The sequence below is a fragment of the Martes martes genome, assembly GCF_963455335.1.
Source record: "Martes martes genome assembly, chromosome: 5".
NCBI lineage: Eukaryota > Metazoa > Chordata > Mammalia > Carnivora > Mustelidae > Martes > Martes martes.
The window spans coordinates 67,184,075-67,210,766 of NC_137892.1; the positions used below are offsets into that span (position 1 = coordinate 67,184,075).

At 40.8% G+C, this 26,692-nt stretch overlaps 1 protein-coding gene across 2 annotated transcripts; it reads right to left on the bottom strand.

Moving 5' to 3' along the window:
- Nucleotides 1-17,715: 17,715 nt before the first annotated feature.
- Nucleotides 17,716-26,491, bottom strand: BTF3 (basic transcription factor 3). Of its 2 annotated transcripts, none has more exons than XM_080803997.1 (6): nt 26,337-26,491; nt 25,692-25,760; nt 21,768-21,881; nt 21,253-21,454; nt 19,945-20,001; nt 17,716-18,852 (listed from the first exon to the last, which is right to left on the bottom strand). In XM_080803997.1, the coding sequence occupies exons 2-6, from the start codon at nt 25,758-25,760 to the stop codon at nt 18,806-18,808; spliced, it is 489 nt and encodes a 162-aa protein (XP_080660123.1). In that variant the 5' UTR covers nt 26,337-26,491; the 3' UTR covers nt 17,716-18,805. The 2 variants fall into 2 exon arrangements, with proteins under 2 accessions (XP_080660123.1, XP_080660122.1); XM_080803996.1 differs by having other exon boundaries at nt 26,099-26,463.
- Nucleotides 26,492-26,692: the final 201 nt, after the last annotated feature.

Here is a 26,692-nt window from a genome sequence, read left to right on the forward strand (position 1 = left end):
GCTTTAGGATTCACTGACAGCGAAGCCTTGACACAAAAGACACCACCCTAAACTGCATAAAGGCAGAAGTCTCTCTACCTCTTTCCTTCCCTCCCTCCCTCTCTCTCTCTACCCATGACCTGGGTCTATGACTCCAGGTGTGCCTGGTACCCTCCAGGACTTGTGAGTAATAAACCTTGTGATTTTTTTTTTTTTTTTGGAAGTGCCCTGATGTTTGTTGTTGAGGTACAATTTGCAGTCATAAAAGGAGCCCCAGGGCAGGTCCAGCTACAGCATTGGTTGGGGAAAGGTCTGCGAGGATTTGTCATGGGTAGAAAGGGTGCAGGCATTCCTAGCTGATAGTATCACTATCAATCGATTGAGACTAACAGAAAACAACTATGTTACAATAACTCATACCATTATTTTATATGTGTGACCTCTTAGTTTGTGGCATAGATAGAAACTTACAATACACATTTTGCACTGGAAGATAATCATTTCCTTCTTTCCACTCCAGCCTTCCGTCCATCTGTCCTCACTGCATATTTTATAAGCATACAAATCAGTATGATTCAAATATCCCTAAAGAGACAGCCAATCTTCAAAGAGGTTAATAAGACATGAAAAGACGGGGTGGGAGGGGGCGGGGGGGGGCTCAAAAACAACCAAAATGTCAACATGGTTTGAAAGAACCCGATTAACAATACAGATCAAAGATGCTACACTTGATTAACAAAACAATGAAGGCAATTAGAAAATTTTTAATAAAACGCTCTGGTGTTGAAAGCTTATCTTCGATGAGTTGGAAAAGCAAAGAAAATAATCCTGAACCATTTCCCAGTTTAGAAAGATTTTGTTTACCCTTCTTTGCTAGAGTTGGAGCCAACAGCTCTGATGGTTTGAATTAGTTCTTAATATTTCTAGCCATCGGGGTATTCAAATCACTGGTGCATTTTGGGCAACAAACTGTCTCTCCACAGACAACAGCAAAAAGGGAACGAACGAAGCTTCTCCGCACAAAAGTCACAAGACCTCTCTCCTTTTACCGCTTTGACCAGTGGATTTTAGTCCGAAATAGGCAAAGGGAAGTAGTAAGCCTAGGACACCAACACACAAAGGGGATCTGTGTAATTCCCTTCGGTCTTCCTCAGTTTTCAGGCTTTCCAAGGTGCTCAGCTGTCCACTAAGTTGTCTAGGCTCAGAGCCAACTAACCTTTCAGTTAGGCATCTCAGTCACATTTTAAAAAAAAGGGAGGTGGGGGCGCCTGGGTGGCTCAGTTGTTAGGCGTCTGCCTTCAGCTCAGGTCATGATCCTAGGGTCCTGGGATCCGGCTCCCTGCTCAGCGGGAAGCCTGCTTCTCCCTCTCACATTTGCTATCTCTCTCTCTGTCGAGTAAATAAATACAATCTTCAAAACAAAAAACAAAACAAAACAAAACAAAAAACAGAACTATAGTACTGAACCTGGGGCCTTGCAGCAAGGCGGGGGGAGAGGCAAAGTTAGTGTGGATAAGAGGCTTGTGTAGTTTTTATGGCTTGTCAGAGATGAAAAGAGTCTTTTTATCTGGAAAATTATTTTAGTCTTGAAACAAAGCTCGTGTGTTCCTTTATTCATTCTCTTTATTTCATTCACTCTACAAACGACTGTCTGTAAGAGTTACGCCACAGTGAAAGTAACCAGAGTTTTCAAATCAGATGAACCTGAATTCAATGCCTGACTTTGACAGTGCTTTTCCTGAACCGCAGTTTTCTCACCTGTAGAAGTTAAAATAATAATACTATATTTGAGGGGTTTTCTAAGGATCTGAAATAATGCATATACAACTACTGATGCATGATAATTTCTTAATAAATGAGAACTATAATTATTACTGTTATATTATTATTAATATTATCTCTATCAAGTAACACAAGCCCCCAGTTCAATCCCCCATATTTACCTAAGGATGGTTCTTCCTCTCAGCCAGCTTCTTTAGCCTGACAGGGAAAAATTCACACTCCTACTAGCTTTTTTTTTTTTTTTTTAAGAGCTTATTTATTTATTTGACAGAGATCACAAGTAGGCAGAAAGGCAGACAGAGGTTGGGGAGAAGCAGGCTCCCCACTGAGCAGAGAGCCTTATATGGGGCTCAATCCCAGGACCCTGGGATCAAGACCTGAGCTGAAGGCAGAGGTTTTAACCCACTGAGCCAACCAGGTATCCCTCCTACTAGCTTTTTATTACCTCATTTCAACCAAAGGAGATCTCACTCACTGACAAAGACTTCTTCTTGACCAAACTTTAATCAGGCTCCTCTAAGCCATCTTCTTGACCTGACCTAGACTTTGGCTTTGGCCTATTGCCTTTGGCCTTGGCCTGCTGAGTCCAGTCTTGGCACAAATCTACTAAGCCAGTCTGTCGAGAATTCCTTGCCCTTGATGCGTGTTGGCCTGCTTTAGCAAGGGTCCCCCTACCCTTGATGGCTAATGAAACTCCTCCTAATAACTTTCCATTCACAGACCCCCTCACTCTGCTCATTGGCTATAAATCTTCCACTGTTTTGGCTATAGTTGGAACTGAGTTCACTCTCCCCTGCTGCAATGGTCTCAAGTGAAGTCTTCCTCGACATTTTAACAAGTGTCAGAATAATTTTTCTTTTATATACTTTACGTCCACATACCTATTTCTGACTGAATGGTATCATTGGCCATAAAGACAGAAAATGGAACTTGGTCTCCCATAGAGTTGGGATGTGTCACCTGGGAAACACAAGATCCCCTTGAAGCCCAGCCACTGCTAATCTACATGCCACATTGGACAAACCATCCTCTGACACTGAACCACAGGGCTGGCTCCACTCAGAGCCTTGAAAGAAGTGTAGCTGGCTCCCTCCAGGCCAGACCTCCTCCACAAGGTTGAGACCCTATCACCCAGGAAAGCTTTCTCCTGCTCCTCCACAAGAGTCTCTGTCCCTCCTTGAAAGCCTGCCCTTGGGGTACCTGGGTGGCCCAGTCAGTTGAGCATCTGAGTCTTGATTTTGGCTCAGGTTATGATCCCAGGGTCCCGGGATCCAGCCCAGTGTCAGACTCTGAGCTCAGCATGTTTGTCCTGCTCCGCTCAGCCCCTCTGCCTCCTTGTGCACACTCTTTTTCTCTCTCAAATAAATAAAGTCCTTAAATTTAAAAAAAAAGAAGAAGAAGAAGAAAAGAAAAGAAAAAACAAAGCTTGCGCTTGCCCTCTGTCAATTAATTCCTCGGAACAAACTGGCCCATTTTGTTTTCTTAGTCCCTCAGACTCGCTGGCTAACTCACTCACAGCTCTGACAGTGATCCGGTTAGGGGTGAAAGCTGATCGTGACTGTCTGGTCCTCCTCTTAACAGTGATACTGGTAATATGGTGGGGGCTTTTGCTGACTCACAGTTTTGGAGAGCTCACTGTTTCTGTGTTTCCTGCTGATAACAATGAGCCAGGGCCCTTGTTAAACACACATTGCCAGCATCTCCCCTAGATATTCCAAATCTAGGCTGGAGCCCAGGAATTTGGGTTTTTAAGAAACACTCCAAGGGATTCTTTCATTTAGGGAAGATTGGGAGACACTGGAATTCTCCTGTCGTCCTGATAATTTTGTAGAAGAGGACGCAGAGGCCCGTAGGAGAGCAAAGGCTCATACAGGGCAGTGACTGCCACCTGAGAAGACCCAAGTCTAGGTTCAGGTTTCCCACCCAATGCAGTGACTGCGTGGCCCCTGTGTCACAGGCCTCTGCTGGAGGAAGCAGGAGGCTGGGACACTGGGAGCTGCAGGCTCCATGTTAGCCAGTGGGAACCAGTAATCACCTCCCTCACAGTGCCTTACGTCATGCGCCAGTGGAGTCTCCCTTCCATGTTAGAAACAGGAGATGAGCAGGCCCATGGGAAGTAATGACTGCTGCTTCCCTGTGCTCTTTCTGTGGGCCGGTTCCCTGAGATACAGACCAGGAATGCCAGCGGTCACCTCCAGTGACCTTGAACTAGAGCCACTTTATCCACCTAGGCTCCAGCTTCTTCACGTGTCAAATAAGGTTATTGGACTAGATTAGGATCTCAGAACTTTTCCCAAGAAATAGAGTCCCCTGATGAGTCCAGGAGCCAAGAAGGGAGTTACAGTAAAGGAAGAGTTGGGGCTGATGGTGCAGAAGAAAGGAAGGAAAGGAATCTGTAAGCAGCTCTCAGAGGTGAGCCATCCTAGAGTGGGAAGGGGACGCAGTGGGACATAGGACAGTTCCTCTACTGTAGTTTCCGGCCCCCCGGGGACTGAAGGAACCCCTTCACACTCTAGGAAAATGATTGTAGACCCCAACACTCACTAGGTTACTCTTATTTTAATTTTTATAAAAATGTGATTTCAGGGGGCGCCTGGGTGGCTCAGTGCGTTAAGCCTCTGCCTTCGGCTCAGGTCATGATCCCAGGATCCTGGGATAGAGTCCCGCATCGGGCTCTCTGCTCAGTGGGGAGCCTGCTTCCCTTCCTCTCTCTCTCTCTCTCTCTGCCTGCCTCTGCGCCTACTTGTGATCTCCTTGTGTCAAATAAATAAATAAAATCTTAAAAAAAAATGTGATTTCAATCTGTAGAACCATGAAACAATGTATAAACTCCATGTTTATAGATGACTACGTAACTGAAGAAAAAATAGAAATCAACTACCATCAAGGTAATAAAATACAAATTTGCAAATGAATTTAATGTGATAGGTAAGTGGATGGTAGTAGTACTTTGAATAATAAAAATGTCAATTTGGGGCTAATGGTAGAAAAAAGCTAGTTCAGTTTTTATGCGTTTCCATATTGTGAGTTTGAAAGTATACCTCCTGGGAATGCCTGTTTGCATGCAAAATAGGAGTGTTAATAAGTCCCTTTGTTTGTAGTTCAGGAGAAACAAAACTTTCCCTTACTGAACACTCCGTAAGTGTGCAATGCAGATGTCACTTGAAAATTCTTAAAGTTCTCTCTTCATTTGAAGATACTAGTCTGCATTCAGTGGACAACTAACCCAATTATCACTGTACTCCAGAACAGAACCATTCTTCAGGTCATACTTCCTACTAAATTTTTTAAATTTAATAATTAAAAGATGATACTATCAAAGACTGAGACCTCAGTTCACAGCTACTGGAAATGTGGACATAGATATTATGGGGCAAGTTACTTTTTAGTCTGTCATGCCTGTATTTTGTGTGTCCTGAGATGACTCAATACTCCCACCAGATTTCTGTGTTCAGGCTGCTGCAACAAATCTCAGTGATAGAGCATACCATGAAGTCCTCTGAATTTTGCTCGGTATAAACTCAAAGAGAGGCACAAATTGAAGAATAAAAAAACTAGGATTCTGGTGAAGGAATTCCAGTCCTCAGTTATGGTCCTCCAGATAACTGAGACTATGATTGTTATGACTGTTACAGATTAGCATCACAATGAAAACAAAAATTTAGATTTTTTTTTAAAAACAGGATGTCTTTGCAGACTCTTGGGAAACTGTCCACGAACTCTGAGAAAGGTGAGATAAGAAGAAGTTAAACTCTATTTGCTTTTAAGACACACGTGTTGAAGTCCAGCTCTGTCACTAACTAGCTTCCCATGTTGGACAGGTGTTCACATCTCTGGGCATGTGTTTCCTCAACTATGAAGTAGTCCTGCAAATGCCATTTACCTCAACAACTTACTCTGAAGTTGATACTTCAACTTACTCTGAAGTATGTACGAACGTGCTTAAACCATCCATCCTCATGCGGCTTACAAATGGGAAACATGGTCACAGTGGCAGTGGCATGTGGTGCCAGGTTTACTTCCAAATGCTTTAAAATGTCCCAGCCAGTCAGCCTGGGTAGCATGGGACAAGCATGAGTCCTTCTGGTCCTCCCTGTAAGCACCACTCCTGAGAAAGTTAGGGTGGTGGCCATCACTTAGTGGGCTGAAAAGATCCTAAAAAGAATTATGGCCTGTTCGTTGCTCTTTGCTGCCCTCTTCAGTTTGGAAGTTGGTCTTGCATCAGACAGAGTCTCAGCCACAAATGAGGAAACTGGCAGTGTGAAGGGTCGTGCCCCCCCCCCCCCACCGCGCTCAGCATTCTAGCCCGTAGGCACCTCCGAATCCCACTGCTTGAGGCTTGTCCTGAGCCGCTGCAGGCCCTCAGGACTCCAGGTCTTGTGCAAGCCCCTCTGTTCATCTCTCAGTCTGCGCAATTCCTTCTCCTTTCCGCTTGGGTGTTCTGGCTTAGTTAAGATGCATTTTAGGGCCCAGAAACCCCATAAAGTTTCCTCATGTCTGCTGACCTGTGATGGAGTGATTTCCAGTTGCATATCAGCCACTGAGGTAATGAAGGCATGCTCTGTTGCTCTAATTCCATTTTAATGACAGGTGTATGTTAATTCTATTTTAATAATTAGTTTTTGCATTAGCTTTTGAATACCTTTCAGGACTGTCACACTAAATAAGCAATGACTTCTTAAAAGTAGCTTCCTCTCTTGTTTGCCACTCAAAGCCTCATTACCCTTTAGAGTAGATAAATAATTTCCAAATGAACCACATAGGGTGCACAAGAGAATCCAGTGGGGTCAGAGAAAAAAATGTATTAGAACTTTTCTTTTTATATATAGTATATTTAATCTCATCTTTCTTAAATTTCAGTTTTGGACAGCGTTTTACAATACATATAATGTATTAGTGGGTGAGTACAGGTATAGATTTATAAATAAGTATTTGCATATTGTGGGAGAATGCTAATTTTATTTCACTTATTTACTTTGTTATTGGAGGGATATACAGTCATAAAAGTTTGGAGACTGTATTCTAGAAGAGTATTTATCATCCTATTCATCCTAGCTGTGTTTCACAGTCACCAAGGGAGCTTGTCACAAATTTTTATTTTGCCCCAAAACCATCCTGGACTCAGTGAGCCAATCTTCAGGAATGAAGCATGAAATATATGAATTTTTAAAGAGTAGCCCCTAATGATTTTGATGTAAACCCTCCTGCTAAAAATCACATCGTTCTCCAGACTGAAAGCTCCCAAGGGCAAACTATACTGATTTATCTTTTTCATTTTTGTATTTACAGAGTCTAGCACACTGCCTGACATAGGTGTTCCAGAATATTTGCTGAGTGATAAACAAATCAACCACAATCCCAGAGACAGCCATGGATAGCTCCTCTAGCCTTTTTTCTCATCCTCAATATATTTATATAATAGTTTTACACTTTTGACAACCCATCATATATAAAACTGAGTGGCTTTTTAAGTCAATTTTAGTAAACAGGTATTTAATATTTACAGTGACTAAGTGTTTCAGCACTGTTCAGCATTTGATATTTTTCTTAAAGATGTTAATTATTTATTTGACAGAGAAAGACAGCGAGAGAGAGAGAACACAAGCAGGGGGAGTGAGAGAGGGAGAGAGAAGCAGACTTCCTGCTGAGCAGGGAGCTCAATGCAGGACTCTATACCAGGACCCTGGAATCATGACCTGAGGAAAAGGCAGACACTTAATAACTAAGCCACCCAGGTGCCCCACATGTAGTATTTTCTATTATAAATTACAGTATGTTAAAAAAAAAACCTTCCTACATATAACTTTATTCTGTATATCCTATTATATGCATAGGGGAGAGTCCTAGAAGTGGGATTTCTAAATCAAAGAGTAAGGACATTTTAAAGGCTGTAGATATTTGGGAAGGACAAATTACCACTGATCTCAGGACCTGGAGACTCTGGTTTAAGGAGCAAGGGCTAACAGGGTTTTTGTGATCCAGCAGAGGGAAGCTTCTGGAGCTTTGTGGTGTGGCCAAAAGACATGGAGGTCTGATTGAGTTCTAGTCAGAGCCACATGACAGGGCTGTTGATTCTGTTAACACTATTAGGTGTTAGAAAAGAATATTTGTAATTGATATAGTTCCAAAGGAACAAAAGCCTTAGAGTCTAGGACTGGCTCCCAAGGAAAGATGCCATCCCATTTCTCTTCTATTAAAATCTACTGTTTGCCCACAAGGGGGGTTGAATGCTAATTTCCCTAGGGTGGGGGTCCAGAAATGCCACGACTGCAGACACGGGCCTCTGAAGAAGGTTTAGAGATATTCAGGAACTTTTGGGCCAGTCGCTGCCTCAGTAACACCAAGGGTCTCCATGTCTGGGAAGCAAGGGCTGCTGAACTCGGACAAAAATGATCAGGAGGAGACTGAGCATTCTGTTTTTCTCTTTAGAGCACACCAATAAAACCTGTCAGACCAGTTTCTGTGGTGCCAAGCCACTCAAGGAAAACAGCTTGCCTCTCCTGCTCCTCGAGGACTGCCAACTCCAGAAACCGCCACACAACAGCCTTTGGAATGTCTGGTTGGTACCCAAGACCAAAGACTGCATGTCATCTTGGGATAGGGCTCTAGTTCTCAGGCTTTGGTGTGGATAAGAATGACCCTAGAAGCTCAAACGTATGTAGACCCCCTGCCCCACTCACTAGACACTTGGATTCTGCAGGTCTGGGTGTGGGGACAGGAATCTGTACTTCCTTCAGTGATTCTCACATAGTTAGTTTGAAAACCAGGGTTTGGAAAACACTGGCATAGTACAAATAGCCCTCGGTAGGGAAAGAGAAGACCTGGGTTTGAGGTGACATCATTCTACTTATACCAGTATAAACCTCATAAAATAGCTCAGAAGCTATTTCACCTCACTGGCTCTGTTTCTTCATTTTATTTATTTATTTTTTCTTTCTTTCTTTCTTTTTTGTTATATTAGTTTATAATTTAGGTTTTTTGTTATATCAGTTCATTTGGTAATATTAGGTGTACAACATAGTGATTCAACAATTCCATTTCTCACTGGGTGCTCACCAATTTTTTCATTTTAAATCTTCATTTGCACAACTGGGAGAGCAAAACTCACTTGTCACGAGGCTGGTCACCCAGAAGATCAAATTAGAGGCTGTAGACACCAAAAGCACCACTATAACTCAGAGCATAGATTTGCGGTCCTGTCATTTTGGCTATTGCCTTTCACACTAAGGTAACAATGGACAACACCTAGCTAGTTAACAATGCCCTCAACATAAGTCTCTGCCCTGAGAGGCAGACTCCTTCTTTTTGCTTGTGATCTGCTGGGACCAGGCAATGCTGGCCTCCCACCAGGCAGTATCTTCAGTTTTTCTGCATGGCATTCCTTGGGCTCAGAGTTATGGCTGCTGTGACTGCTCTTGGGATCAGATTTGGGGCACCTGTAAAACCTGTAAGTGTGTGTGTCCCCCCCTTCGTGGTAGATCTGCCAATAATTCCCTCAACAAACAAGAGTATATTTATACCTGGAGGGGAGGAGCAAGATGGTAGGGAGGTGAAGGAGACTTATATTTTGTCTGGTCCCAGGAATTCAGCTAGATAGTTATCAAACCATTCTGAACACCTACAAACTCAACAGGAGATCAAAGAAAAGAACAGCAGCAATTCTATGAACAGAAAAGCGACCACTTTCTGGAAGGTAGGACGTGTGGAGAAGTGAATCTGAGGCAATATTCAGGAAGGTAGACCATGGTGTGGGGGGGGGGGGGGCTCTGTCACCCGGCTACTGGCAAGTGAGAGAGCAGTGGAGCACGAAATCAGAGCTTTTAGAGGTCGGCTCCAGGGAGGGACATCGCTCCAGAGGCTAAGCAGGGGTGGAGTTCTCGCGGGGACAGTGTGGTCTCAGGTCCCGCGGGGTCACAGAAGGATCGGGGGTGTCTGAGTGTAGCAGAGCTCGCAGGTATCAGAGCAGGGAAGCCGGCAGCAGAGACGGAGCTGAGGAGTGAGCTCTCAACTCTGGGTTACCTTAAACCGTAATCCAAGGCACAGTCAGGCCACTGCTCTTTTATCAGGGACCCCACAAGTGGCAGATCCGGGGAGACTCACCTTCCTCCTGGGGGAGAAGCGGCTCAGAGCAGGAATCTGCTGGGTTTGGAGACTCCAAACAGGGCCATGCACCAGAGAGGGAAACGCTCAGTCACAGGCCAGGTGAGCTGGGATTGTGGCCGGAGACCAGGGAGACGGGAGGGATTGAGCGCTTTCCTCTGACCACGCACTGAGGAGTGGGGCCCCGAGCTCTCGGCTCCTCCAGGCTAGAGATTGGGAGGCCGCCATTTTCATTCCCATCCTCCAGAACTCTACAGAAAGCATTCAGGGAACAAAAGCTCCCGAGAGCAAAACTGAGCAAGCAGATTGCTTAGCCTGGCCCTTGTTAAAAAAAAAAAATTTTTTTTTAAAAGAAAAGAATATAATCCCCATATAATTCCCAACTGGCTGAGTCTCCTGATATGGGTGATTTGGGGTGAGTCTACCGATAACGGGCAATTAGCATGTGGTATGTGCCAATCATTGCTCTGAACATTAAATACATCTTAACTTTATTTCATTCTTTTCAGCAGTCTTGAGAGGTAGCTGTTATCACCATTCTGAACAGAGACACAGGGAGTCTTGCCCAAGATTATGGAGCTGGTAAAATGATAAGACAAGGTTCTAATCCAGGGCTGCCCAACCCTGAAGTTTACACAGAACATCAATACTACCTTCAAGGAGTTTCTGAGATAATGAGGGACACTAGGGAAATGGTGAACAATATGAAAGAGCATATAATTTAGTATTAAATTGGGTGAGTGTGATGTTAAATATCTTTAGTGATTTGAGAGCAGTAAGCTACAATCACAATGCCAAGCACCTCGTGGATTAAGGGAAGACAAACTATATTGTTATCTGCCTCTTTCTTATCCACCTAGTTCCAACATTCAACATGCAAAACGCACTTTCACAAAGTCTTCATCAACTCTACACCTAAATCTAAAGTATTTCCAGCCTGTGTACCACTCCATACACCAAACCAGAATTTTCTGGAGATACAGTAATTTAGGTGTAGATATATTTGAGATTTAAGTATTATCAATTTGCTATTTACATCTTAGCTTTGAAATTTTATAATTTAAAAATTTTAAGTACCATCACATTATTCTGAGAAACTCCCACTCATTTTTGAGGAAGTAGACCCAATTGCATTGAAACAATGATGCCAGTTTAATTCAACATCCCCTTGTAGTTGTTGTAGCAAGCTTTCTTGGTTCCCATTTCTAGCTAAGAAAATAGTGGAGGGGGCCACATAGAACCGGTCTGAGGCAAAGCTCAAGCCAGAGCCCAGCTTTGTTGACTCCTTCTCAGTCACGTTTAATTGCTTCTCAGACAGGAGTGAGTCCATACTTGCTTGCCCAAATGCCAGTCGTATTGCAAGAAATGCAAACTAAGTAAAGCCTAGAGAGTTTGGGAGGATGAGAGAGGAGGGAAAAAGAAAAGGATGAGGAGAAATAATGGGGGAAAGAACAATGGAAAGAAGCAGAAGAAGGAGGAAGCAGGTTATTGTATTATTAAAGCCTGATGTTCATGGTCAGGGACGCATCTGCTGACATGCAGTACTTGTCTTATAAATCTTCCAGATTTGCCATGTGGGCCATGTAAAACAGCTTCACAGCAACTTGGCCTCTCATGTGAAGATCTCACCACTCGCTTGCCACCCTCCCTGCTTTGTAACAGCAAGCTGTACTGAATCTGCTACCTGCTGGGGTGAGGTGGTCAGATAATCAAAATTAAAGAATAGTCACCAGCAATTAATAACTAAAATTCAGAACTATACTTAAAACAGTATCATGCAGGAATGTTTTCTATTAGAAATAATGCCTTTTTGGGGGCGCCTGGGTGGCTCAGTAGGTTAAAGCCTCTGCCTTCGGCTCAGGTCATGATCCTGGGGTCCGGGGATCGAGCCCCGCATCGGGCTTTCTGCTCAGCGGGGAGCCTGCTTCCCTCTCACTCTCTGCTTGCCTCTCTGCCTACTTGTGATCTCTCTGTCAAATAAATAAATAAAATCTTTTAAAAAAAAAAAAAAGAAAGAAAAGAAATAATGCCTCTATCTAATACAGGCCAGATGCCCAGCACTCTCCCACAAAACTTGATATTCAAGGGTCCCAACCAGAAGACCTGGAAATACATGGACAAGGTATGTGACAAAGATTGTTCAGATGAATCAGGTAAAACTGAAAATGTTATTTTATTTCATTTTGTTATTTCTGTTTTTTATGGTGATTAAGAAATCCAACTTGCCAGATATTACTGATGTGATGAAAATACCTGATAATGTTTTATATTTATCCAAAACAATATTTTAGGGGAAAAAATGCCTCACTTTGCATAGTTCCATGATTGTGGATGTTCCCATTCTACATATATGGTAACTGATGGTGTTTTTGTTTTGCCATAACTTTTTTTTTTCATTCAAGTATACTTGACACACGATGTTACATTAGTTTCTGGTGTACAACATAATGATTCCACAACTCTGTATGTTACACCATGCTCACCACAGTTGTTGCTACCATCTGTCACCATGCAAGGCTATTACAGTACCACTGACTGTACTCCCTATGCTGTGCCTTTCAACTGCGTGACTTATTCATTCCATAACTAGAAGCCTGTACCTCCTGCTCTCCCTCACCCATCCCCCTACTCCCCCTGTCCTCTGGCAACCATCAGTTTGTTCTCTGTATTTATGGATCTGTTTCTGTTTTTTGTTTGTTTATTCATTTGTTTTGTTTTTTAGATTCCACATGTAAGTGAAACCATATGGTATTTGTTTTTCTCTCTCTGACTTATTTCATTTACCATAATACCCCCTAGGTCCATCTATGTTGTTACAATGGAAAGATTTCATTCTTTTTTGTGGCTGATATTCCATTGTGTATATACACAGTATCTTCTTTATCCATTCATCTGTCTATGGACATGGGTTGCTTCCATACCTTGGCTATTGTAAATAATGCTGCAACAAATATAGGGGTCTATATATCTTTCTTGAATTAGTGTTTTTGTTTCTTTGGGTAAATATCCAGTAGTGGAATTACTGGATTGCATGGTATTTCTTTTTTAATTTTTTTGAGGAACCTCCATACCATTTTCGACAGTGTGTGCACTAATTTACATTTCCACCAAAAATGCAGGAGAATTCTGTTTTTCTCCACATCCTTTCCAACACTTGTTATTTCTTATCTTTTTGATGCTAGACATTCTGACAAGTGTAAGGTGATATTGTGGGTTTGATTTGCATTTTCATGATGATTAGTGATATTGGACATCTTTTCATGTGTCTGTTGGCCATCTGTATGTCTTCTTTGGGAAAACACCTTTTCACGACCTCTGCCTATTTTTTAAATTGGATACTAACTTCTTACTATGTCATTTGCAAATATCTTCTTCCATTCATTAGGTTGCCTTTTTGTTTTATTGATGGTGTATAAATTTTTCATTTTGGTGTAGTGCTAATAGTTTATTTTTTGGTTTTGTTTCCTTGTCTCAGGAGACATATCTAGAAGAATGTTTCTATGGCTGATGTCAAAAAAATTACTGCCTACATTTTCTTCTAGGAGTCTCATGGTGTCAGGTCTCACATTTGATGGTCTCTAATCCATTTTGAGTTTTTTCTGTGTATAATGTAAAAACAAAGTGGTCTAGTTTCATTCTTTTGCATGTAGCTGTCCAATTTTCCTGGCACCATGTGATAGAGAGACTGTCTTCTCCCCATTGTATATTCTTGCCTCTTTTCTTGTAGATTGACCATATGAGTGTGGGTTATTTCTGGACTATTATGTTCCATTGATCTATGTGCCTATTTTTGTGCAAGTACCATACTGTTTTGATTACTATGCTTTGATTACTATGCTATGTTTTGATTACTATGCTTTGTAGTATATCTTGAAATCAGATTTTCATGCTTCCAGCTTTGTTCTTCTTTCTCAAAATGCTTTGGATTAATTGAAGTTTTGTTTTGTTTTGTTTTGTTTTAAGATATTTATTTATTTACTTTGAGAGAGAGAGAGCGAGTTAGCGAGCACACAGCTGGAGCAGCAGGGGCAGAGAGCCTCTCAATCAGACTTCCCGCTGAGGGCAGAGCCTGAAGCAGGGCTTGACCTGGGACTTGTTCTCACCACCCTGAGATCATGACCTGAGGTGAAATCAAGAGGCAGCACTTAAAACTGACCGAACCACCCAGGTGCCCTGCTTAATTGATGTTGTTGGTTTTTGTTTTAAAGATTTATTTATTCATTTAAGAGAGAAAAGGAGAGAGAGCACATCCATGAGCAGGGAGAGGGGCAGAGGGAGAGGAAGAAGCAGACTCCCTGCCAAGTGAGGATACCATGCGGGTCTCAATCCTAAGACTCCGAGATCATGACCTGATCCAAAACCAAGAGTCCGATGCCCAACTGAGCCACCCAGGTGCCCGTAATTGATTTTTTTTTTAAGATTTTATTTATTTATTTGACACACACAGAGAGAAATCACAAGTAGGCGGTGGAGGGGGGGGGGCGCAGGCTCTCTGCTGAGCAGAGAGCCTGATGCGGGACTCGATCCCAGGACCCTGAGATCATGACCTGAGCCAAAGGCAGAAGCTTAACCCACTGAGCCACCCAGACACCCCATAATTGATATTTTAATGAGTTCTTGGACTAGATACCCTTACATTTCAACTACATAAATTGTTATATACTTAGAAACCTTCCTAAGGATACATTCATGAGTAAGCAATTCTATCATTTCCAGTAGTTTGCATATTTAAAGTAGGTGAGTTCTCTAGCTAAGAAGCAAATACAGTCAGATTCGCAAAGTTTAACAAAGGAAATAATCTTGGTGGGCAACTCTTGTCTGATAGCAGATTTCTTTGGGAATTTTTGTAAAGATCAAAGAAAAGTCCGTTGAACACTCTCTCAAAGGTTTTTTTTTTACTTAACCTTTAGTGTTCTTTCCTCCTTCTCCACCACTCTGCCTCCTGCAGTGCTCTCTATGGAAGTTTAACACTGCAGCAACCCCCATCACTTTATAAGCAGGCAAGGGTGCATTAAAATCATGGTGGTAGATACAATTCTAATACCTCAGGGCCCCAGTCACTATGTGAAAGACTTATCAGAAATACTGTACACTTGGGGTGCCTGGGTGGCTCAGTGGGTTAAAGCCTCTGCCTTTTGGCTCAGGTCATGATCCCAGGGTCCTGGGATTGAGCACCGCATCGGGCTCTCTGCTGAGTGAGGAGCCTGCTTCCCCCCCCCCCCCCCGCCTGCCTCTCTGCCTACTTGCCATCTCTGTCAGGTAAATAAATAAAATCTTAAAAAAAAAAACTGTACACTTAACAGACTATTTCCTACCTTTTGTGGTCATTATGGAAGGTAGAAAGAGAAAAGCTTCCTAGGAGTTGCATTGTACCTAACAATGCGTTGACAACAAAAGGCTAAAAGTATAAACAGATCTTTGTCTTCTTGATGACAATTAGCAAATACTGATTCTCTTCCCTGCTTATTGAACATACAAACTCATATGGACCCTTGCTTATTTATCTAGTGTGTCATTATGTTTATTTTCAGACTGATGGAGAGAGGTAGTTCCCTTCTTGGCTTTTCAAAGTACAGATTCTCTCACCCAAACATGTAGAATTTTTAACAGACATTTGCCATTTTCTACTTGGACAATTTTCACTAATATTTTTAAGATCCAAAGGGCTATTTCTTTTCCAATAGCATCTTTTCCAGTCCACCTTGACATTTTAACAGTTAGGTTTTAAAAATAAACAGCATTGTCTAGTTTTACAGTGCTCAAAGTGTTCAGGCTGGATGTGATACTGTTTTCTTTGCTGACTGGGCCTGCATTCCCAGAACTCACTGCAGAAATGGCATTCAAGACTGTGCTGATTGGAGTGATGAAAACTTATGTGAATAGAAGACTTCTCTAATCATGTTTTGGAAAAGCTAAAAACTGTTATTAGTTACCTTAAGACTTCTCTCCAAAAGAAAAAAAAAAATGACATATGTATCTTACTGGGGAGAGAGGAGCCTCCTGGAACATGAATCCAGTGTTATGTAATGGAGAAAAGTCTGATTAGTAGAAATGAGACCCAACCTTTAGTGACCTTTAGCTTTTATCTAAACTTGTTTCCAAATTTTCGAATGCAACTTTCTGTCATGTGTGCCACAGGGTTATTAGGGGGATGACACAAGTTTACCCTAGTTTGATTATTTCAACAAATAAAAGGTATTAATCCTAAGAGTTCTCAGATCAAAATCAGATGTATTATCTCTTCATTAGCATAGCCCTATTTAGCTGAAAGCTTGTTTGGCCCAGGGCTAGTCTTGAAAACAGTGGACAACAGCCAGCATGTAGTGACAACATCCAAAAGATCAACCAGGGGCTTAACATTCTTTCTAGCAGTGCCTGAGATCAAAAGATCAGACCTGGGTTTGAATCTCATGCTGCCACACAAGCTGTGTTGACCTGAGACTCGCCTCTTGAAGATGGTTTCCTTATTTGTACAATGTGGCTCTTTGGTGGGGGGATGGGGATTATTATGATAACCAATGAGATTACATAAAACAAGTGGTACAGAGCCTAACATCTAATAGCCAGAAGGATTGTGGGCAATTAAAGAAAAAAATGTAAGGATATGGTGGGTTGTAGTATTGTTCAATAGTATTTGCTGCCCTGCTCTGAGGGAGTATTAATTAGATTTCCTCAGTCTTCATGGCCATCAGACTTGACTATGTACATGACTTTCTCTAGCTGACGAAATCTGATTAATGATGTGCATCACTTCCCAACATAGGTTTGCAGAGCCAGCTGGTTGTTTGCCCTCTTTTCCCGATCCTGAGACCAGCAATGTTCCAGTTAGATGCCACTCCTGGTGTAAAGTGGAGCCCAGCCACAGGCAAACCACAAACATCAAGTATGTCAAATAAATCTTTGTAGCAACTAAAATTTTAAGTCATTTGCAACTCTAGCATAACCCTGTTTATCATGGTCTTTTAAGGTATTACAAGAAAAACCTTTCTTATTAATCTATGGCCCCTAACACACAACAGACCATTTAAAAAACGAAATGATTAAAAAACTTTTCTCTAGGTTGTTGGAGAAAAACTCTGGGTACAGGCAAAACAGGATTAACCCTAGTCAATATCTGCTAAAAAAAAGTAAGTTGCCCTGTGTAGGCCTGACTTGGAAATCCATTGTACTTCTTTAGTCCCATTCCTGTATGGATCTTGTACAAACACCTGCAAGGATATTCAGAGTGACATTCTTCACATGCCCAAGCCAGCCTGTAACTTTCACCCCAGTATCTTGGAATGAGCTGAGAAAATCTCTAACTTAAAATCTCATTTCCTCAAAGTACAGCCAGTGGACCGGCAGTATCAGAATCACTTGGGAGCTCATCAGAAATGCGAACCTGCAAGCCCCACTCCAAGCCTTCCCAATCTTCTGCCCTCCTTTAACCATTCCACTTGGTCAGTTATATAAGTGACATTTGTGTGTAACAGCTTTCTAAGCCAGCAAAGAAGCCCAAGTTGTGTTCCAGGTAAAGGTTGCAGTCTGGGGCTACAGTGATTATGTAGCAGAGTCCAACCAGACCCACAATAGTCTAGAAACATGTACTTCTATTTTGCAATTTTGTAAATCATTGACACTGAAGTCTTTACTACTGTAGCAGTGTACTTTAACAAGACTGATACACTTCCCTTGAAAATAACACAATGTTAAAATGTGCAAATACTATTTATACAAGTATTTCATTTTTGGTAGTTTACTTACAGTGACTTTTAGATATAGCTGCATAGTACCCTCAGAAGGTACTTAAAATTGTTATGTAAACTTAAAACAAATTCTTATGGCTACAAGTAGAAACTAAGACAATTTTCTTTCTCATTTGCCTTGATACAGATGACACATTTATTTTAATTATCATTCGTAAATTTTTAAGTTTCTTCAACATTATGATTGCCAATACAAATTTTTTTTAAGTAGCCTTATAGATGGGATGATGGAACTGTTCAGTATCCTGATTGGGGCACAGGCACAAATATTGTATGCTAAATTTCTTTCAAATGTATACATGTCAACTTTACTGTTAATTCAAAGATTTTTTTTAAAGAGAAAAAAGTAGCCCTATTGAAGTGTTACAACTTAAATTTAAGATGAGGTGACATTCCTAATATAAACACTAGCTTTTTCAGGGGTCTTACAGAATATCCTACAAGAAGAGCTGAAGTAATGAAATAATGAAGTTGAAATAGTAAGTTGAAATAATGAAAAAAAATCACTTTCTCATTAAGAGATTACTTCCACTTTTTTAAGGTAACCTTGTGTTACAACTAGAAAGTGGAGCTACTAACCCCTACTTTGTAGATTGAGAATTAAATGAGAGAAAATTAAGTGCAGTAATATGTTAAAGGCACTTAGTATATACTTACAATATAGACAATATTAAGAGAAACTCTTTCTCACCCACTAAGCAATATTCCATCCCTTATAATTATACCCATTACTTACACCACTGTAGCTCTGAGGGCTGCTAGAGACAAGTTTTAAAATATGAGAACTTTATACCACCTTTGTTATATTATACGGCCATTTAAAATCTTTAATCAAATTTCATCAAAGATAACCAGCCATATTACATGCCATGATTAGCTTTCTATAAACAACTTTGCTTTCCATGTACAAATCAGTGTTAATGAAATAAAAAATAAAACCGTATCCTAGGCAAAGAACTTTATTAATCTTGTTTCAAACTTTATTCCCAGGCTTCTTCAGCTTAATTAGCTGCAAAAAATGAATTGTGTATAAGCAAAAACTGAAAAGAGCTGCAGTGTCCAAGGGGCTTGGGCTTAAAAATATTAGAGATCTAGATTTTATCAGATCCATGAACAAAATTTTAAAAAGCAGTCATAATATAAAATAGCAGCTCCCAGTAACTTCTTCAAGTTTTATCTTCTTCAGAAGTTGACTCAATTCAGTTTGCTTCATTCTTGGAAGCTTCATCAAAATTCTCCACAAGATCTAGGAAAAAAAAAAAAAAAAAAAAAAAAAACCTGAAAAATCCCAAATCTACAAATCATCAGATTTTAAAAGAGGTTAAAAAAATGCTCTCAAAATATATCTTACAGTTAAAAATCAAGATATATACTTAAAAACTTTATTTCCAAAGAGACCACTACCCATTTGGCACATTTTCAAGTATAGGTTCTGGAATGTAATTAAAACAAGGAAAAGAGGGAAATTTATTAATCTAATGACACAGATACTATGCTTAAAAATATGTACATGCCCTCCCCAGTTCCATTTCACCCCAAGAATTAAAACTGAGCAATAGTAATAATAGTAATATATTAGTCAACATGGGGGTCAGAACCAAAGAACACCATCACAAAAAATATGAAGTTTTCCTGGATTCCTAAAGGACACCTATCTAGGCAAAGTGGAAATATTTCAGTCTAGTGATTCTATTGCTCAATAAACATGTTTTATAACAAAACAAATTATCTTTTTTTTAAAAAAAGATTTTATTTATTTATTTATTTGAGAGAGAATGAGAGAGAGAGAACATGAGAAGGGGGAGGGTCAGAGGGAGAAGCAGACTCCCCACTGAGCAGGAAACCCAATGCAGGACTCAAGGATCATGACCTGAGTTGAAGGCAATCACTTAAATAACTGAGCAACCCAGGAGCCCCCAAAACACATTATGAAGTAACAGCTAAGACAGCAAAATCCCTCCTGATGGCCAAGAGTTTTTCTGATTTTAGAATGGTTATACCATATCCCAAGATACCTGAACTTCTCCATGCCTTATCATGAATTTATTAATCTCTAAGTAGGAAACAGGTCTCTGTGATCTACTAGTATTCTATTTATGTGATAACATACATACTTATTCAATATTTGAAGTCTCCAATTAGAAAAAGCCAAGTCTACAAACATAACTCCTAGTTAAATAATACCGCATAATTTTTTTCATTTTGGGCAAGGTTCATGTCTTCCTTTCCCGTCCTTTACGTATTACCCCTTCCCCCAAGGTAAGGCTTTCCTAGAGTACAAAGATTTGTTATTCTTCCTTCTAAGATTCTCTGTTTAACCATAAATGGAGGTTCCTACCTGGAACTTCATCATCATCATCCTCTCCGGTAGCAAGTGGTGCTTTTCCATCCACAGCTGTGAAAGTGAAATGAGTTATGTTACACATTCATTAAGTCTTTAAAAAACATTAACCAGAAGAACAGATGAAAGGCCAAGTGTTGTTAGAACTTATGACAACAATGACATATGGGATTTCATCCCTAAGTACTAAAAATAACACGGTAGCCTAATGTCTACAAATGAACTAGAATGCTGTTCACAGCCAACAGAACAAATTTCATACCCATATTTTCAATCCTCTGACCCACCATAGGCCCTGAAGTGGTATGAAAACAACAGAGTGCCCCCAGGGTAGCGGTAAACCACATACCAAATTATGGGAAGATTTCTTTTGGGAGGCAAAAATTAAGAGACTGTTTTCTCAAATACTGTTTTGTGCATGGCATATGGGAGATGCTTAACAAACCCTTACTGAAATGAAAATAAAATGATCAAAAAATTAAGTGCCTCTGATTGGTGGTAAGCATCCATTTTCTTTTTAATACACAAAAAAGTGAACTACACATGGATTTGAGACCTCCCAGTACTATCCCTATCAGATTTTCAGTGGGGTATTTCCAAAGCCTACTTTAGCTCTAAAGGCCCAAGACTTTCTAGAATTTCTCATGCCTCTCCATGTGACAGACACCCCTTCCCCCCAAAACCCCCCAAACTCTATCTACATAAAAGCAGAAAAATGCCTAGAAAAACATGGAAGACAAAATAATGGACCATATAATAAGCCTGTCTTGCTTCTACATTGCCATTCTCCAAAATTTTAATCAGAGAACCACAGCATAAAGTAGCTACATCTCTTAATGCACTTACTCAACAAGATTTTTCTGCCCTGAATAAAATCCTTGTACTATAATAAAAAACACCCAAATAATGCCAGGCCAATTCTTAAACGTTACTGGTAATACCAGTGGTAAATACACTGAAAAAAATTAACAATTTATAGTATATTTTAATCAATTCAAAACAGTTATCCAACCCCCCCCAAATTAACATTTTCATCATTTCCAGCTGATAAAGGTAAAAATTCTAAACCACTGATCCAAATCAAGTTGGCAAAAAACATTCCACTGAATCAAGTATAAAGACCACAGCAAACTAGTTAACACACTGAAAACACTAAGAACACCTGCTTAAAAGTCATTGTAAAAACTGTCACTTTTTAGAGGAAAACTGTCATTTTCAAATTTAAAGATATTCATATCTACTTGAGATCTTAGAAATTTCCTGATAAATCAGTAACCCTGGGCAAAATCACTATAGGAAACTCACATTGTTTGGGCAGAGCTTCAGCCAGTCTTCTTAAACTAGTCAAACTGTCTGCACCAAGTTGGTTTAAGATACTGGGTAGCATTTCTGTCAGCTGCTTTGTCTCAGCATGGCCTGTAATGGTGAAAGTGTTCGCTGCCAGCGATGCCTGAACTTTGGGGTTGTTAAAGTGGATCACTGTTCCTTGGTTTGTGAACATATTCACCTATCAAGAAAAAAAAATTAATTAGCAACACCCAAAAAAAAAAAAAAACCATTCTGTTAAGGAAAAGCTCAAGTCTGGCTAACTAATCCACTATTTTACTGTGAGGCACAGGGATATTTTGCCTGGAATAGAAAGTGCAATCTAATCACTTTCAGACTTAGCACTCCCTAATATTCACTAGTGGAGTACAAACCTATTTTATAGGGATATGAAATTCTCTGTTGGGAGTAGGAAAAAAAAAAATTAATGCATGACCACTGAAGCTTTTTCCGACCAAAACTTGTTTTATAAAGACATAAAATTTGATACTTACTTCTTCAATACCAGAGATATTGTTTACCCCTAACTTCTTTAAAGAGAACTGAAGTTTTTTATCATCTGCTGTAGCTGTTCTATGAACCACCTTCTTCTTTCGGCGAGCAGTTCCCTAGAGTGAGGAGAAAAGAAAACATCACACATATATACCATAACAGACTTTTTTTTAAAAAGATTTTATTTATTTATTTAACACAGAGAGAGAGAGAGAGAGAGAGAGAGAGAGAGAGAGAGAGAGATCACAAGTAGGCGGGGGGAGGGGGGGAAGCAGGCTCCCCACTGAGCAGAGAGCTTGATTCCAGGACCCTGAGATTATGACCTGAGCCAAAGGCAGAGGCTTAACCCACTGAGCCACCCAGGCACCCCATAACAGACATTTTCAAAGGAAAGCTTCTAATTCCTTTCTGACCTTTGGATCTCTTTAAGAAAACTACCATAAGCACAAACTTTTAGGCAGCAAGTAGGGAATGATGGAAGCAGAAAGAGGGTAACAAAGGAATTGTTTACAAATCCTTAACAGCTTTCTAAGCTTCTAGTTTTGTCATATATAAAACAATGATCTTTTCAAAGTCTTATTTTTTAAATTATCTGCTCTAGAAGTGATCAAAGAGGTAGCATGTATCAACCTAAATTAAGCCTCATTTAGAAGTTCTATGTCCAGAACTATTAACCTTTTCTGTTTTTCATTAATGAAAAATCAACATCCATTAATATTCACAGGCAAGACAGTGTATTGACATGTTTAAATGAGTTTATAATAGACTTTTATAATACCTAAGAATAAAATCTTAAGTTTTTATCTTAAACCACAAAGCCTCTACATGATATGATCTGCTCTGCCCCTACTATTCTATTCTTGACCACATCTTCTATCACACACACATTCTCATCTTTAGCCAAATAAACCTCCTCACAGTTCCTTCAACAGGCCAAAAAGAGCCTTTGCACATACTATTCCTTTCTTCTCTACCATCTGCATTTGTTCCCTCCCTTACTACAGATCTCTGTTCTTACATCACCCCACCAGTGGTCTTTCCCAGCCACCCTATGTAAAAAGGCAACTCCTACAGTTATCATCTATCCATCCAGGTTTATTTTCCTTCATAATTATTACTATGAGATAAATGTATTTTTTTGTCTGTCTCCCCTCACCAGAATGTAACCTCCTTAAGAGATTCCACTCTGTTTACTGCCATGAACAGTATTGAGAACAGCACCCGGCTCACTGAAGGCACTCAGTAACTTGAATGAATGAACGAACGAATACAGGCTTCAAGCAAGTTTGTGGCCACTTGTTCATATACACCAAGTTTCCAATCTCCTCCTTCTCAAATATATCCCATAAACTTTCACAACTAGGCAAATGTGGCTCTCATTTTCTGCTTAACTCTCCGTAATACTTAATAAACTCAAGAACTCTTATGTATAGATTAAGCCCTTTACATGATACATAAAGCTCTTTATGGAAAGGTTACCAACCACCTATTTCAATATACCACAACCTACATACCAATTTCTATTTGTCCTTTAAAACCCTGTTCAAACCATTATCTCTTTCATGCCATCCCTAAACTCTGCCATAAACCACCCCAAGCAAAATCATTCCCATTTCTAGATTTTGAAAATGCTTCTAGGGGCACCTGGGTGGCTCAGTGGGTTAAGCCTCTGCCTTCAGCTCGGGTCATGATCTCAGGGTCCCGGGATCGAGCCCTGCACGGGGCTCTCTGCTCCACAGGAAGCCTGCTTCCCCCTCTCTCTCTGCCTGCCTCTACGCCTACTTGTGATCTGTCAAATAAATAAATAAAATCTTTAAAAAAAAAAAAAAAAGAGAGAGCGAATGCTTCTACTGCACTATGTATATTACACTATGAAAACAAATTAAAAAAACAAAACAAAAAAACCCCTCCCCTACTGGCGTTAGAGTCCCCTAAGGGACCATAAATTTCTTAAATTTCATATTCTCAGAACTGAGCACAGTTAAAGGCTTAAGTAAATGATAGCCAAACTGAGTAACATATCATAGCTACAAAAAAAATACTGGCTACCAACCCACCCCAAAACCTTTAAGAATAAAAATCACTTTGATGTGGTCATGTAGATATCTGGTTTTCAAAGAATTCTCTCTAAGACATTCTAATTGACTACTGTAAGATTCTAAAAACAAAACTGACACACCTTCTATAGATTCCATACAGTTCACATCCAGAGAGTTCAATTTTTACTGATATAATTTAGTATCAATGCTCTGACCAGATATTGAAAAAAGCACTTTACACTACTTACCTGGAAGTACCTAACACAGGTTTCTCTAAGGCAAAACTAACTCACCAAATTTCATATTCCATAATAAAGAAGTTTTTTAAAAGGTCCATATTACAAGGACATAAGTATTTCCTATGTCACCTAAACAAAGTCCAATCCTACATCAGCCTTAAGGATCTAAAAAACCTACACTTTCCTTTCCCTAGAATGATGCTTCTCATAGCTAAAGACTAATGATCAGTACCAAAGAAAGACAGCACACAAGCACATTATCCACAATACTTCCTGTAAAACCTGTACTAAAAGACACTTAAAAACACTAATGTAAGAACACTGAAACACTGACCACAAAGGATATGAGTTTTTCTGGGACCTGAAGGCCACACCTAGCTTTTAACAATTGCTAAGAACAAGAAACACCTACCATTTGTTAATGGGCAGGTGCAGGTGCTCAGACTACTAGCTTGAGGAAAGAAAAAAGGATTGTGATATATTCACTGTTGGCAAAGTCCAGTAATTTAACAAATGCACATCTCATTATTTAAGCCTACATGCAACTTCTGGCTATTTCACAGAAGAGTCTACTTGAAGGCAAATGCTTAAAATTGGGAAAAACTAATAGGTAATAAACTTGTCCTAGGGAAGCTTTACAAGTTTTACCAAGTAAAGACATGCTCTGTTCCAACAGGCTACCACACCTTGTTAAATACTAGGAATGTGCTAACATGATGCAAAATACAACTAAGCAGACAGACCTCTGTCTAGAGCAGACATCTGACTTAAGTACATCACTCAGAAAACAATCTAACACTTCCAAGTTCAAAAAAGAATACTCTTGAAGATCAGTACCCAGCAGGAAAAACCAAACAGCCAAAAACTTACCGAAAAACCTACCAATCATTCTCATTCTCTCAGTTTTAGCATATTAACAAAGCCAAAATTGAAAGATATCTGCTTAGATAGTGTTTTCAAATCCACAGTCAATGCTCTTAAACTCTATGATGTGCCTCTAACATACGTATCTTCCAAATATCCTAGAAAACATACAACTACTCTAAACTGCATTTAAGAAAGAATTACAGGTCTTAACTTACAACAGACACAAACTTCTAACTATTAAGTAAGAACCTTACAATATAAACTACAGTTCAAAAGACAGGTGGAACTAAAGTTCAGAGTTAGCATAGTTACTTTAAAAAAAAGAAAGAAAGAAAGAAAGAGAAAAGGCAAAGCACCGAATGTATACAACTTAGGCCAAACAAGTTAGAAGTATGGTGGCCACGATGATTACCTAACAGAATTAATACATTTTCTTACTGATTAAACTAAGAAACACTTTTGTTCTACTAAAACACTGTAACACAAAACATACTTATACAGAAGTAATGTTTGTTGTTTAAGTTCTCTTTTCATCTAGACTCACTTTTCTCTTTTAATCTACAACATGCAGGTCCCACTGACACACTCTATTGTACATCATTTAACCCCGCCTCCTCCTCCCCCCACACCCGCTTTGCTAGCTCTATGAAATGCCCTCTAGAGACAGTGACAAGCCAGTAACACAAGAAAAGCAAATCCAAGGGGGGAAAAAAAAAACAAAAAGCAAATACCACCCCAAACCTTTAAACTTCAAAAAGCTCCCCAAACTGTTAAAACTTACTTTCCCACCAATGCGCACTTGTGCTTGCAGTTTGGCGAGTTTCTCCTGGTTCATGATAGTTTCTTTCATCTAGAAAAACAGGAAACCCTCAGCGAGAAAAGGTCTGGTTCACTCTAGCATTCCACGCTCGTTATTTCCCCCAAGACACCAACCCAAAAAAAAAAAAAAGTCCTAAACAGGCCGAGGCCTGAATTCCCAATCCACCCCGCAAAGCTCCCAATTTCAGTTTTGAGGGAGCGTAAAGAGCACCCACTTTCCTACCCTCAACTTCCCTCGCCCCCTTACAAGCCGAAAAGGGCTCTAACCCACGCCTGGTCAGCACCCCCCACCCCCGGCCCTGGCCCGGCCTCGGCCTAGCCAAGGCCTGCCCGGCCCGGCCCAGCCACTCTCCGCAAGCCTCGCGGTACCTGAGGCTCCTGTCCTCGGGTTCCGCCGCGAGGTGGAGGAAGAGACGGCGTCGCCTCGCCCCCAGGGCAGCCGCCCCTGGCTCGACCTCGCCCCCGAGAGTCAGCCTGAGTGGGTGCGCCTGTCCGTCGCATCGCCTTCCTCTCCTCAGCCCTGTCCCTCCCTGTCTCGCTCCTTCCGGGCACTTCCCGCCCCCGTTCCCGTCCTCCTCCCACGCCGGCGTCCAGAGCCTTTTTGTACCTTGTTGGAGCGGAAATGGGACGGCGCGGGGGACTAGGGTTGGCGCTCAGGGGGTCTCGGGCGGACCAGCTGAGATTAGGTGCACACACGCGGGGACGCAAGATGGCAGCTAGAGGGAGGCCGGAAGTGATGCAACGCTGCTTCCTCCAAAAGTCAGGAAACGGACTTTGCCGCGAGCTTAGTGCTTCGCTGCGCACGCGCGGCCTGAGGCCTCGGCGTTTGTGACCGGCCCGGTGGGACGTTTGTCCTGGAGCGCGGGCCGGTTTGGGGCCGCACGAGGGGCTCCGTGCTGTCGGCGCCGCGTGTAGTCCTGGGAAAGACCATAGAGGAGTCAGAAAGAACGGTTCTTTGCAGTT